Source organism: Phyllostomus hastatus, unplaced genomic scaffold (genome assembly GCF_019186645.2).
Source record: "Phyllostomus hastatus isolate PE091 unplaced genomic scaffold, TTU_PhHast_1.1 phas_scaffold_501, whole genome shotgun sequence".
Classification (NCBI taxonomy): Eukaryota; Metazoa; Chordata; class Mammalia; order Chiroptera; family Phyllostomidae; genus Phyllostomus; species Phyllostomus hastatus.
In genome coordinates this window covers 63,696,455-63,710,824 of record NW_025334033.1, presented here as the reverse complement: position 1 = coordinate 63,710,824, position 14,370 = coordinate 63,696,455, and the positions used below count along the sequence as shown (strand labels likewise).

The 14,370-nt window shown below is 46.5% G+C and overlaps 1 protein-coding gene across 3 annotated transcripts; it reads left to right on the top strand.

The window, feature by feature from the left end:
- Positions 1-1,509: 1,509 nt before the first annotated feature.
- On the top strand, positions 1,510-8,769 carry NDUFB1 (NADH:ubiquinone oxidoreductase subunit B1). 3 transcript variants are annotated; one of them, XM_045823967.1, is made up of 3 exons: positions 1,510-1,662; positions 7,501-7,706; positions 8,660-8,769. In XM_045823967.1, exons 1-3 carry the CDS (start codon positions 1,525-1,527, stop codon positions 8,694-8,696), a joined length of 381 nt encoding a protein of 126 aa, XP_045679923.1. In that variant the 5' UTR covers positions 1,510-1,524; the 3' UTR covers positions 8,697-8,769. The 3 variants fall into 3 exon arrangements, with proteins under 3 accessions (XP_045679923.1, XP_045679924.1, XP_045679925.1); XM_045823968.1 differs by having other exon boundaries at positions 1,554-1,662; positions 7,562-7,706; XM_045823969.1 differs by lacking the exon at positions 1,510-1,662 and adding an exon at positions 3,708-3,863 and having other exon boundaries at positions 7,562-7,706.
- Positions 8,770-14,370: the final 5,601 nt, after the last annotated feature.

Genomic DNA, 14,370 nt, shown 5'->3' with positions numbered 1-14,370 from the left:
CTACGGAATGAAATCTTCTCAAAACTCCTCAAATCTTTGCATCCCTGTTCTCCCTCCAGGAATAACCTTCTCTTGAGTTTAGTAAATTCTGTTTGACCCTTCGTGACCCAGCTCCATTTTTTACTACATAATATAGCTTTTTTGGTGTCCTTGGGCAGTACTTTATTCTCACCCAGCACAAACTGGGCACAAAGAACACTGGTTGAATGGGTGTTGAATGCACAGGTGAAGAATAAATGGGAGCTCACCTTTGCATCGTCAATACCGAGCCCAGCACCCAAAGCAACATACGTGTGTGCTGGGGGAAGGAATGAACGTTAACCGTATCCTAAGTTCCTTCTGAGCAGTGACCCTGACCCATACTACAATTCTCCATCACAATTATCTATCATAGTTACTTGTTCTCTCATTAATGACCCTGAATGTCGATGACAATTAAGGGAAATTCTGCAAAATGCCAGGGAAAAGGAAGGGGTCTTGGGTTGGCCTCTGAGCTCGGAGAGCCGTGTCTCTTCCGGGTCAGTTCCGCAAAGGCAGTGATTTTCTTAACATGATCGAAGGGGTTGCAAAACAAAACAAAACAAAAACAAAAAAACTATGAGATGGGCAATTGATAATGCAGGTTCACCGGGCCATGGGAGACCAGACTTGCCGGGCTTATGGCTAGTCTGACCTCTTGTTTACTGGAGTCTGAAATAGGTTGGCGGTGGCTGGGGAGCGGGAGATGGGGAGGGCCAAGACCATTTTAAGTAAAAGAGACGCCTACTTTCTTCCCAATACCTTCCTGGTCTCTCCACCCGAGACGACGGATAAACCTGGAGGGAGGAGGCTAGAACAGTCTAGCCACGAGACTAAGGAGCCAGAGCTGGCGTAGGGTTAACCCCTCCGGCACCGCGAGCCCGGAAGGGCAGAGGGAAGCAGCAAAAAGGGAGGGAAAGAGAGCAAGAGAGTGAATCGTATGGACGGCCACACAAGACCGGGAGCTTGAGACCCACGGGGAAGTCACTTTTTCCGTCGCTGAGCACTTTTGCCAAGAAGGACCTGGGCAGTCGCAACCGAAACCCCGAGAGCACGTCCCAGCGGCGTCTGGGTGGGAGCTGGGGCCAGGCAGTCCCGGAGAGCCGAGGACGCCCCCTCCCCCAGCCAAAGGCTCGCTTCTTTCTTCCGCCCTCACTTGCCTCGTCAGTCCTCCCCCAACGCCGTCCACTGCCCTTCCCAACCCCTAGTCGAATCCAGGTTCAAGAGCGAGGAAAGCTGGCGCTCGCTCAGCAGCTGCCGCGATTATCAGCCAACAGAAGGTCCGCAATGGCGGCCGCCATTTTGAAACCGGAGACTGACCGCCGAGGCGGGGGGAACTCGGGGCGGCACCACCTCTGGGGGGGGATGGGATCGAATTTTTAGGAAGGAGACGGCCCTTACACCAAGTCTCATCAATGGAACCTAACTTTTATTTTTAAATAGCTTGTAATATTTTAAATATAACATAACTATGAGAATAGTCGAATACTAAAAGGGAAAAGAGGCATGGTGTTGAGGTGTCACCCCTGTCTTGGAGCGGGCGCGGCGAATGGTCGGTCCCAGGGCCCTGGCTTCCGCCGGAGCCGGAGGCTGGGCTCGCTGCTGTCCTTGGTCGTGGGGTCGTTTCTGGGACCGGGACCGCAGGTAGGTGTGGGGGTGCAAGGTGTTCGAGGCGCTGCGGGCCACTGCTCTGCAGGCGAGGACTGTGCACCCCTAGGAAAGCCCTGGACGTTGGAGTGTGTGTTGAGGGGGTGGTGTGGGCCTCCCCGGGCTGCAGAGCGAAGGAGACGGGAAAAGGACAGTGAAGTGGGGTTTTTTTTTCCCCCTGGTGGACCGCTCGACTCTGGTTCCCAATGTGGTGGTTGTTCGAAAGCGTACCCCGAGGCTGTCATAACTGGGTCAGGTATGAGAGATCCCGCGGTGACCGCCCCCGGCCGGCCCGGAAAGGAAAGCGGCAGGGACACCGTGCTGGGCTGCAGCTGCCAGGGAGCGTTTGAGATGCGACCCCGTGCCAGCGTCTGTCTTCCTCGTTCCGCACCACTGGAAGCTGACCTCGCCCTCGCTTCCAGACCTCAGACCCTCCTGAGCCCACCTTTCCACAAAATGGGCACTCTTTAAAAACGTTTCTTGGGTGTATGTGTCGTTAAGACAGGTGACTTCAGGAGTTCCGTTTCTCCGTGCATCCAGCACCGCTTTCCATGGGTTAGGTCGACACTTTTGAGTAATACGTATAAAATGCTCTGGGGGCAAATTGGAAAGTAGGAATACGTGTATATAAATGTCCAATCATCTTTATTTTTCCAACGTGAGTTCGGAGTGACTTGCAAGTAAACAGACAAGATAGTTTTCTTTTTAGAAGTTGAGCGAGAAAAACTGGGTTGGAGAAAAACTAGTATGTACTAGGAAACATAAGATAAAGTGAAGAGTGATATTGATCATAAATATTTACCGCTGTACTTAACGTAAGAGACCGTGAAGCACTAATAAAGAGTTTGGATCAGGGAGCCAGCCTGCCTGTTAATCCCGGCTCTGCCACTTACTGCATCTGTGACCTAAGGCAAGTTGATTGTCCCTGGATTCCCTCACCTGAAAAAGAGGTCTACTGCATTATTAATGGGTACTTGTATGGAACTGAGGATCCCATGAGTTGGTGATTACGGAAAGCATTAAGAGTGGTGCCTTACACAGAGTGCGTAAGAGCCGCCTCTTTCTAGAATCAGGCAAAGAAGCTTTTGTGAGTTTTACGGTTCCTTGAGTCCATAAGATATAAACTAACTAGTTATTTGGGGTTTTTTTTCCCCCTTCCAGGAATACCATAGCTACTCCCAATTCTAAAGTATTTAGGAGCAAAATTTTTCTTAAGAGTCTTCATAGAAAGAAGTCATTAGTAGAGAGTGGACAAAGTAGGTTTACAGTCGTTCATATGTAAAATAATACAGTAAAAATAACAATGCCAGAATAAACTGTTTCGCAGATTCACAACTGTGACCGTACTTGTGCCCACCCCCGTATATACAGTGGCCTGGTGGGCACCCATGTGGATGGATGTCACTCGTCATCCCAAGCCACGGCTCGGCCCATCAGAGCCTGTCCTGAGTCCCGGCTGCCCGTCCCCACCCCTTACGGCCTTGGGCCCACGACCAGGAGCCTGAAAGCCCGCCTGTGCGCCCTCTCCTCTCCCTCCTGCAGGGAGTCATGCCAGCGCAGCTTGTATGTCCGTGAACCTTTGTCTTCCTTGGTCATCCACTCAGTGAAATTAACAGGAAAAATTATGTTTAGTGCTACTGTTCCCAAAGTTCATTAAATTTTACAATTGTAGATTTTACCATTGTAATATGAAATTACTCTGGGACTAAGATTTGTCATTTCCTTCTTAGGGATGGAATCGGGCCTCCTTCATGGTGGTTGAGTCCACCATGGCTTTGAGTCCACTTACTTAAAAATGGCTTTGAGTTGAGAGCCCCCAAGCACATTTTTGCCATTGGTTAATACAAACAGTATGTCACAGTTACGCTGAGGGTTCGAACTGACACCTGGTCAGAAATTTAAGGAACTTAATGAAGACATGTGGCAGATAGATGATGACTGGACTTCTGCAGAGACCTACATTGTCTTGTATGTTTGCAGTTTAGTGCTTTCAAAGTCACATTTTCCTGTTTGACTTGGGCGTGCATGGTTGTTCCAGCGCTTGACCGGCTCCGGTGTATGTAGAACAAGTGGCTAGCTTGGCGGGCGTTGGGCAGAAACCTAAAAAAGGATCGAAGTGATCTAAGTGTTCGTCAAGAAGCACTTCAGGATCTAAATGCCAGTAACGCCGATAGAAGCACCGTCTGCTGGGAAATAAGGTGAGATCAGTCACCTGCACGTTCACGTGCCCAAGAACTATCTCAGCAAATCGGCTGGAGAGTGACAGATTTTTCCAGCCCACCGCAGAGGGACGGCCAAGGAGGCCCTGTTTGGAAAAGGGTTCCCGTGGGGGTGATACTGACAGGCAGTCGGCTGGAGGATTCCAGCAGTAGACAATAGACTAAACCTTACAACTAGTTGATGGCTACATTGTAAATTATTTATGTGAAACATCTTATTGCACCGTAATTTCCCAGATCAGTGACAGTCAGACTGGAACCTTCAGTAATGTTACACTCTGAAAGGCAGCGTGTAGTGGAGCCGTGCTGCGTTGACCGCGCTCTGCTGCATCGTGCTTCCCTGGTGCTGCGTTTTGTACAAATTGAAGGCTAGTGCCTCCACCAGCGGAGGGGTTGACTCACTTTATTGGGACACTTGCTCTGTTGTGTGGTCTGGAACCAACCCTGCAATGTCACCAAGGTACTCCTGTAGTTCCGGAATTTTTAACTTCGTGGCCATTTCCTAACCCAGTGCCTTTACATAGACATGGGCAATTAAAGTTTGAGAAATAAAAAATCAGAATGTGTGAGTGTGAGCACCAGTGTCTTGGAAGGAGAGGCAGGAATCCAGTCTGCGTGGTTCCAGCGCAGTTTAGGGCTAAGCACTTTCGGTGGCAGTGGTGCACAGTCCTGCACCGTGCCACGGCGTCTCAGCCCGCAGCAGACCGCGTGAGCGGGCTGTTCTCGTGGGACTACAACAGCTGAATGTCCTGGGAGAAATGGAAGCCTGTGTGGTTCAGGGGGAATCTCTTCCTCTGGTGGCATGGGTATCTGTGGGACTTGGCCACAGGTTCCCTGTCACTCACAGCAGCTCAGCTTTGAGTGCACGGTGCCGTCCCAGTCCGTCGGCACAGCAGAGCCTGTGCCCCCAGCACGACACCTTCCGAGGGCGCTGCAGCCCTCCCAGGTCGGGCTCGGTGGTCTCCAGAGAACACTGCTGTAAATGCTGCGTTGGGGGCCTTCGACCCTGTGCAAGGACACAGGCCCACAGGAGCAACATTAACAAGTACTCAGTGCCACCGTCACTTTAGTAAAAGCTTTCCGTGGTAGCAGAGAGCCAGCCGGTTTGTGTGCTTTGGAAATACTTCCAGGTCGTACTGATGTGAAGCAAAGTTGAGTTATGTCCCCCGTCAGCTCAGGGCCAGCACGGGCCCTTTGTGCCAGACGGGGTCAGAGGAACCAGAAACAAACTTCCAGGGTCAGACTGTTGTGTCCTGTGTGCTAGCCCCTGTCCATATTAAGTGCCTTTTCTATGAATACCACGGAGTTCCTCGGTCTGACCACTGCTCCAACGAGCATTAGGAAACCATGTTGCCATGGCATCCCCCAGGTTCCTTCATCTCTCTATCTGGATTCCTCATTCCTGCTGATCCTCCAGCTGCCTTTCGCTGGTCACTCTTAAGGCGACCCACACCCACCCAGCCAGCTTCTCCCGGTTCTTCCCGTCCGTCCAGCCCGCCTCCCCGCTCGGGGAGCGGCGCTGACAGCTGCGGAGTTCTGCTCCCGGCCCCGCGGTCAGAAGGGAGCGCGAGGGCGGTGGGGCCGGGTCTGGACAGTCTGCGGTCGCGTCCAGGGACGTCCTGGCCCTTCGCACCCACTCCCACCAGCTCCCCGACTCACGCAGGGCAGCGTCCAGTCCTGCGGGCTCCGTCCGTGGTCAGTGCCCTGGACGGGTGCACCTTTTTTATCTTTTATGTCATGTTTTTACTGCACCTTTTCTAGGTTTAGATACACAGTTACTTCCCTTTGTGTTACAGTTGCCTGCAGTTTTCAGTGCAGTAGCGTGCGGTGCGGGGGTGTGGGGGGCGGGCAGGGGGGTGGACCACACACCCCGAGTGGGTGGGGGGAGGTGGGCCGTGCCGTCCAGCTTTGTGTCAGTGCACTCCGTGACGTCTGCACGATGACAGAATCCCCTCGGGATGCGTCTCAGAATGTCTCCCTGTCACGTGGCTGAATTCTCCTTCTAGGGTGTCATCAAAGTCTTCTGAGCCATTCTGTATGATTTGTTCATTTTTTTATTGATTGTTTTTAGAGGAGGGAGAGACAAACATCAGTTTGTTGTTCATCTTCATGCATTCAGTGGTTGATTCTTGTATGTGCCCTGACCAGGGATCAAACCCACAACCTCGGTGTATTGGGACCACATTCTAACCAGCTGAGCTACACAGCCGGGGCCCGATTCATTCACTTTAGATTCATGCACATAGGATGTATTTTGTTCTTTGGTTCATTTGTTTGTTTCAAAGATTTTATTTATTTCTTTTTTAGAGAGAGGGGAAGGGAGGGCAAAAGAGAGGGAGAGAATCATCGACGTGAGAGAGAAACATAAATCAGTTGCCTCGCACTCGCCTGACCAGGACCTGTCCTGGTGACCTTCTGCTTTGGGGGACGACACCCAACCTTCTGAGCCTCACCAGTCAGGGCCAAGGAAGTATTTTTGATTTCATCTTTAGGGGCAAATTTTTACAGGAAATTGACAATTCAACTGTTTTTATTAGTACAAATTTATTTTCCGTATGATGACTTCTAGTTCTCATATTCCTCCTCCTTTGCCTTTGGAAACTTTTCAAACCTAAGCTCTTAAGTACCATAAATATCAGTTGGGGGAGGAGCCTCTTCAAGAGGTATCGTGATATAATCGAAGGTATCCAGAGCTTCAGAGCAAACCCGAGTTTGATTTCTGGCTCTGTACTTAATACTCATTTGGGTTAAGCTGCTCTCTTATTTACAATGAGGATAATAATAGTTACTTCATGCTATATAGAGAGCTATACTGTGATGTCTCTGGTAGCTAATAGTCATTTTATAAAAGTTCCCGTCTCTCCATCTCTGCTCGTAGAGTCATTTAATTGACATTTAGATCTCCAGTGACATTATTGAATGTGGTGGTTTTTGAAAATTTCTCTCGGATCTTTTCATTTCCTTTCAAAAATTAGTTCGCAGCTTTGCACTGTGGCAGTATGATTAGCCCATGAGGTTTATTCAAGACAAGATTATCACTAATTGAAAAATCAATATTCAGTAATTTATAGCTTTATGTGAAGAGTTCTGCTTCCGCCCTGGCCGGCGGGGCTCGGTTGGAGTGTTGTCTCCTGCACCAGAAGGTGGTGGGTTCAATCCCCACCTGGGCGTGTATGGGAGTCAGCCAATCGATGTTTGTCTCCAACATGGATGTTTCTCTTTTTTTTCCCCTCTCTCTCCCTCTCTAAAATCAATGAACATTTAAAAAAAGAATTCTGCTTCTGGCAAAATAGTGTTATTCTATATTTGTTTCAGCACTGTGAGAGATGCTAACAATATTTTTCACATTTAAAAGTTTTAGGTCAATTCTAGGTGGATACCAATACTCAGCTTTTGCTGGTAGAATTTGTTATACTCTTTCTCTGCACTGTATCATCAGATCACTGATGGACCTAGGAAAAAGTTAATAAACTGACTTAGTGCATTGTAATGTTTACATTAATCATTTAATCTTGTCACCTATATAATCGTCAAGTGGATTTTAAGTAGTACTATGTTCTGAGGCCAAGCAAATTTAAAGAGACTTTTAACATCTGTTCTTATCTTCCTGTTTCAGATGCAACTTAAAAGATATTTCAAAGGCAGTTATATTTCCGACAACTTTTTTTTTTTCATAGCATTTAGGATGAATTTAATTCAGCTTGTGCGTGACCACTGGGTACATGTGCTTGTCCCTATGGGCTTTGCTGTTGGATGGTACCTAGACAGAAGGAATGAAGAAAAGCTAACTGCCTTCCGGAACAAGAGTTTGTTATTTAAAAGGTTGGTTTGGGCATTTTTAAATCAACAATTAATTAGCCAGCTTTTGGAAGTATTCTTATTATCATATATGCCAAAAATAAACAGAAGGGGTAATCCCCTATCCCAAGGACTTAGATTTAAGTGATGTTATTTTGTAGTTTTGTTGTTTAATGCTTGAATAAAACTGTGATTACATTCGGAATGTAAACAGGTCCTCACTTTGTGAGGCTATTCAGATCTTTGGAAAATCCCTCTCTTTTTTTGCCGAGGGTGGGGGGGGTCAATTCAGGATGCATTTTTAACATGGAAACAATGTTTCAAATTAAACCAGCTTATCAGAGCCTACTTTGTATACAGCTTTCACAAGCATTATTGTAGTCTGTTTTACTTAAGCCATTATGTAGCTGAAATGCATGGTAGTGGTTACAGGTTAGAGCTCTGTTCTCAGCAGCACTGCTTGAGAGCTTTAGACGTGGTGGCTGCGTGACCGAATGGCAGCTGCTGGTCCCCTGGTTCTGTTGGGTCCCTGGAGGTGGCTCCTCGGGCAGCAGAGAGCGTTAACAAGCCAGGGTGTCTGCCACTGGGTGTGCGCTGGGTAGGAGGAAGCCCGGGGGGGAGGAGAGCTGAGCAGCGGTCACAGTCGCTGCAGGGGAGGTTCACGGTCAGGGGCTTCAAGAGAGATGAGGTGAACTGCAAAGGGTCTAGAAACACTAAGCCAACTCCTCGAGCTTTCATATGAAGATAGACTGAGAAATTGCAGCTCTTTAATCTGGGAAAACAAAATGGAAAAGACAGTAAAAGTTTAAAATCACGAGAGAATAGAATGAATATGTTGAATCAACATAAAAAAAAATTTAATGGGTCGATATAGAATATAAAACGTTGAATTCATGTTAATCTGACTCTCCCTGTGATCGCCTCATAAAAGGTTTATTCACACTTTTTCCTTCCCTTCCTTCCTTCTTCCCACACAGGGAGCTGAGACCGAATGAAGAAGTCACCTGGAAGTAAAGGCTGGGCCTGAATTACAGAATGCTCACATTTTTTAAATTATGAGAAAAATAAAAACATTTAATTTAAACAATTTGGAATGTGATTCTTTAATGCCGAAGTGGTCTTCCACATTTTAAGTAAAAGGCACACTAGCTTTAAAAATACTGAGTGCCTGATTGTGTACATTGATGTTAACTTTACAATTAGCATTTAATTTGCTGTTACTTATTTTGAATCACAATAGTGTTAACTCGTGTAGCCAGTTTTTTAAAAATATATTTTATTGATTATACTAATACAGTTGTCCCATTACCCCCCTTCACGCCCCTCCACCCTGCACACACCCTCCCACCCACATTCCCCCCCTTTAGTTCATGTCCATGTGTCATAAGTTCTTTAGCTTCCACATTTCTCATACTATTCTTACCCTCCCCCTGTCTATTTTCTACTTACCGTCTATGCCACTTATTCTCTGTACCTTTTCCCCTCTCTCCTCCTCCCACTCCCCTGTTGCTAACCCTCCATGTGATCTCCATTTCTGTGGTTCTGTTCCTGTTCTAGTTTGCTTACTTTGTTTTTGGTTTTGTTTTAGGTGTGGTTGTTAATAATTGTGAGTTTGCTGTCATTTTACTATACATATTTTTTATCTTCTTTTTCTTAGATAAGTCCCTTTAACATTTCATAAAATAAGGGCTTGGTGATGATGAACTCCTTTAACTTGACCTTACCTGAGAAGCACTTTATCTGCCCTTCCATTCTAAATGAAAGCTTTGCTGGATAGAGCAATCTGGGATGTAGGTCCTTGCCTTTCATGACTTGGAATACTTCTTTCCAGCCCCTTCTTGCCTGTAAGGTCTCTTTTGAGAAGTCAGCTGACAGTCCAATGGGAACTCCTTTTTAGGTGACTGTCTCCTTATCTCTTGCTGCTTCTAGGATTCTCCTGCATTTTTACTTTGGCTAATGTAATTACGATGTGCCTTGGTATGTTCCTCCTTGGGTCCAACTTCTTTGGGACTCTGGGCTTCCTGGACTTCCTGGAAGTCTATTTCCTTTGCCAGATTGGGGAAGTTCTCTTTCATTATTTGTTCAAGTAAGTTTTCCACTTGTTGCTCTTCCCCTTCGCTTTCTGGTACCCCTATAATTCAGACGTTGGAACGTTTAAAGATGTCCTGGAGGTTCCTAAGCCTCTCCCTATTTTTTTGAATTCTTGTTTCTTCATTCTTTTCTGTTTGGTTGTTTCTTTCTTCCTTCTGGTGCACTCCATTGATTTGAGTGCCAGTTTTCCTCCCATCACTGTTGGTTCCCTGTGCATTTTCCTTCATTTCATTTAGTGTAGCCTTCGTTTTTTCATCTAATTTATGACCAAATTCAACCAATTCTGTGAGCATCCTGATCACCAGTGCTTTGAACTGTGGATCTGATAGGTTAGCTATCTTTTGGTCGCTTAGTTGTATTTGTTCTGAGGCTTCGATCTGTTTCATTTGGGCCTTTTTTTTTTGGTGGAGGGGTCTGGTCACACCTGTTACGTATGAGGGGCGGAGCCTTAGGTGCTCAAGGGGTGGGGCAACCCAGTCACTGGGTTGTGACGCTGTATGTGGGGGCGGGGTCCAAGCGGGAACAACGGTGCTTGCTCTGCTCTCTGTTGGATTCAGTCCCTTCCACCACTTCCCCCAAGCAAACTGGGCCTTTCTGGTGTTGATTCCTGTGAGGGTGGGCTTGTGCACGTTCTAGGACCCCGTGGGTCTCTCCAGCGAACTCACCTGTGAGGCTGGGAGTCTCTCCCTGTGCCTCAACCCCCACTGGTGTTCTCAGTGCCCCAAGGCTCTATTTCCCAGCGCTGGGACCCTGGGTTGCACGCACTGCCTTGCTTCACAATCACCACCTCGCTGGGTCTGCTGGTTGCCACCCGCACCTAGGGTCTGCCAGACACTGCCTGCACACCCAGGGTCCACCCGCTGCGGGCTTGCATGCCCAGATTGCCTTCCGTGCCCAGTGCCACCGCTCTTTGTGTCTCGACCCCTCTCCACCTGGCTGCCCGACTCCGCCCCTCCTACCCGTCTGGATGAATGTGTCCATTTTAACTCCCTGGTTGTCCGACTTCCATACAGTTCAGTTTTCTGTCAGTTCTGGTTGTTATTCTGTTTCTAAATTGTTGTTGTCCCTATCTTGGTTGTGTGAGGACGCACAGTGTGTCTACCTAAGCCTCCATCTTGGCCGGAAGTCTCCATGTAGCCAGTTTTTTCCTCAGATGTTTTCTAGGAAAATTTTGGCAAGCCATTTGCTTGAAAGGTATTTTAAAAGGATGATGCTAAGGGGTTTTTCTTTTTGCTAAAAATCATATAGCCAAAAATTGTAGTTATGCTGTGTTTTGCCAGATTTCTTCAGTACTTGTGCTTGTGTGTTAAAAACACATAAAGCATGAACTAGTTGTAAAAATCAAGAAATCGTATTTTGTTGAAATTGAAAACTTTTGCTCTTCAAAACACATTGTTAAAAAAATGAAAATGCAGCCACAGACTGGAATAAAATATTTGCAAAACAAAGAACATAGTATGTAGAATATGTAAGAACTTTTCTCTAAAGATTTTATGTACTTATTTTTAGAGAGAGGGGAAGGGAGAAAGACAGAAGCATCAATATGTGGTTGCCTCTTGTATGCCCCCAGCTGGGGACCTGGCCCATAACCCAGGCATGTGTCCTGACTGGGAATTGAACCAGCGACTTTGGTTTGCAGGCTGGCACTGAATCCACTGAGCCACACCAGCCATGGCTGAAGAACTCTTATAGCCAAGGAAGACAAGCCCAATTTTTAAAGTAAACAAGGGGTTTTTGTTTTTTTGTTTTTTAAAGATGTTATTTATTTTTTGAGAGAAGGGAAGGAAGGGAAAGAGGGAGGAAAAACATCAATGTGTGGTTGCCTCTTGCACACCTCCAAGCCAGCACTCAGTCCACTGAGCCACACCAGCCAGGGCAATAAGCAAAGGGTTTTAACAGTCACTTCACCAAAAAAGATAGAGTGGAAAACAAGCACATGCAAATCTGTTCAACATCAGTGGTCACTAGGGAAATGCAAATTAAAAACAATGAGACACCACTACACACCTATTAGAGTGCTTCAAATTTAAAAGATTGGTATTATCAAGGGCTGACAAGGGTGTGGAGCATCTGGAAATCAGGTAAGCAGTTTCAAATTAAACATATACCTACCACATGACCCAGCCATTCCACTGAGGTGTCACCCAAGAGATGAAAGCACATGTCCACACAAAGGCTTTGTCATGAATGTTCATGGCAGCTTTATTTGTAAATTAAGAAATAACCAAGATGTCCATCTATGAATGAATAGATAAATGTGTTAAATCCATATAATTGATTACTACTGAGCAGTAAAAAGAAATGATCTATTGATACAGCAGAGATGAATTTCAGGTTAATTATTTTGAATGGAAGAAGCCAAACAGTACCTACTGTACGATCCCATTTATGTAACATCCCATTTATGTTAGAAACTGCAAGCTCATCAGTAGTAACAAAGATCAGTGGTTGCCTGGGGAACCAGGGTGCAGAAAGTGGTCAGAAGACAAGAATGCCAAAGGGACACATGGAAGCTTTTGGGGTATAGTTCGTTCATTTTCCTGATTGTGATGGTCTCATGAGTGGATATATATGTCATCTGTTATATTCAACTACCTCTTCTTGGGGAATCATTTTACTTTAGGTAAGATTGAGTGTAGAAGTAAAATTACAGTGAAATATGCCCTAATTATCACTGATTCTTGCCAGAACTCAGGACATGAAATGACACATTTTTAAATGTTAAGATTCCTAAGCTATTTGGGTTTTGTTAACAAAAGGCCAGTTTAAAAAGTACCATGTTCAAGAAGATAGAAATGTATTTGTGCAATCTTAAACTTTCAGTGAAATGGATTAGGGAAAAGCTGAGTTCAAGGTGACAGATAGGAAGCAACAGGGGTGCATGCATTCCATTTTCCCTGTCTCCAAAACTCTCCCGATTAGCTTAGTAACCTCTTTTCTACTGAATTATTGTTAATACTTTTTTGTGCCAATGAGTCAAAAAGAATCCATGCATTTATTCATTGTTCTGTACCAACCCTTATGTATTGAGTACGAATCCTCTGACCGTGTACACAGGCACACTTAAAAAAATCGGGAAAAAATGTTTTGCATATTTCGTCACTTCATGAGACCACGATTTCTTCCCCAGTTAGGCCACAATTCCTTAAGAACACGGACTGCTTCCTCAGTGCCGTGCAGGACTGCAGACTGAGCACGCGGAGACATTCGGTAAGTGGTCATTGAACCCTCCCGGAGCAGGGTCCTCACTAGCAGTCTCCTCTCCTAACCTCCCGCTGCCCCTTCTGTTCCTCTGAACGTGCACTTGCTACTCACCAGTGGTGTCCATACCAAAATTTAGTGGGCCCTTGACCTTACGTTGCTGGACCTCTTGGCAGCAATATGGCTGCTGTGTGACACGTCCCTTTTTCAGGGCTTTCGTAATACCACACACTGCTGCTTCTCCTCCCTTCTCCCGGGCTAGTCCTCTGCTCTCAGGGCTCTGCTCGAGGTCCTCTTCTCAGTCTCTTCCTTTCCCACCGTGGTGATTTTACTCACTCTTGTGGCGTCTGTCACCTTTTCTACGTCAACAACTCCCGCGTCCACAGCCAAACCTCGTTATCCAACCATTACTCAACATGATTACTTAACTTCATTTCAAGGTGCAAGATCTGCCCCTATTCAATGCCTTTAGCTTCCTCAACACCCCCCCCCCCAACTTATTGGACTTTTTACATCCCTCAGCTGACACTCTGCAGGACCCCCAATACAACACCTATAACAAACTGGATTTGGACTCCGGCCCAGAACTTGGGACACTGTGCAGTTCAACACCTCTCTCTGTTGTTTCCTCATGTGCAAAATAGAGATAACAATGCCTGCATCAAACATTGTATTACATTCATTAATATGTGAATTTATGCAAACTTTTGCATATTAATATATGCAAAGCTCTTAGAAGTGTGCCTACCCTAAAGTAAGCCCTCTATAAATATTAACTGGTGGAACGTACTGGGAGGTGCAATGATGCCTGTTTCTCTTAAAAAATGATTGATTTTAGAGAGAGAGGAAGGAGGAGAAAAAGAGAAAACTCCTATTTGTTGTTCCATTAATGCATTCATAGGTTGCTTCGTGCATTTGCCCTGACCGGGATGGAACCTGCAACTTCGCGGTATGGGAACAACGCTTTAACTAACTGAGCTATGGAACCAGGGCTGATGCCTGTTATTTAATGGGGCTTTCAGTGGGGTGGAGGAGGAAGACAATAAATCATTGTAATCAGATATTGTAAGTAGAAAATACAAAATAAAGGGGAAAATAAAAAGAACGTAGAACCCGGGAAGTCCTTAAGAACCTAGAGCAATGGGTGGGAAATGGAGATCCTCCAAACGGCAGGTGACGCTGCAGCACCACCCTATCCTGCCAGCTAACAGTGAATGAGTGGACGTGCGATAGAGGTCACGTGTCCCCGCCTTTACAGCCCCAGCGTTCCGTCGCCCTTCCCTCCACGTGACTCTCATCCTTGGGGATGATTGGTCTACGAGAGACACGTGGCCAGGGGTGGGCTGGGGTGGGGCGGGGCCGGGGTGGGTGGAGGGGTGGGGCCGGGGTGGGGCGG

Excerpts from the sequence above, each read along its gene's own strand:
- NDUFB1 (XM_045823967.1), top strand. The coding sequence starts at position 1,525 with ATGGTGTTGAGGTGTCACCCCTGTCTTGGAGCGGGCGCGGCGAATGGT. Across the intron at positions 1,663-7,500 it reads TTCTGGGACCGGGACCGCAG|ATGCAACTTAAAAGATATTT; the intron begins GTAGGTGTGGGG and ends TTCCTGTTTCAG. Across the intron at positions 7,707-8,659 it reads AAGAGTTTGTTATTTAAAAG|GGAGCTGAGACCGAATGAAG; the intron begins GTTGGTTTGGGC and ends CTTCCCACACAG.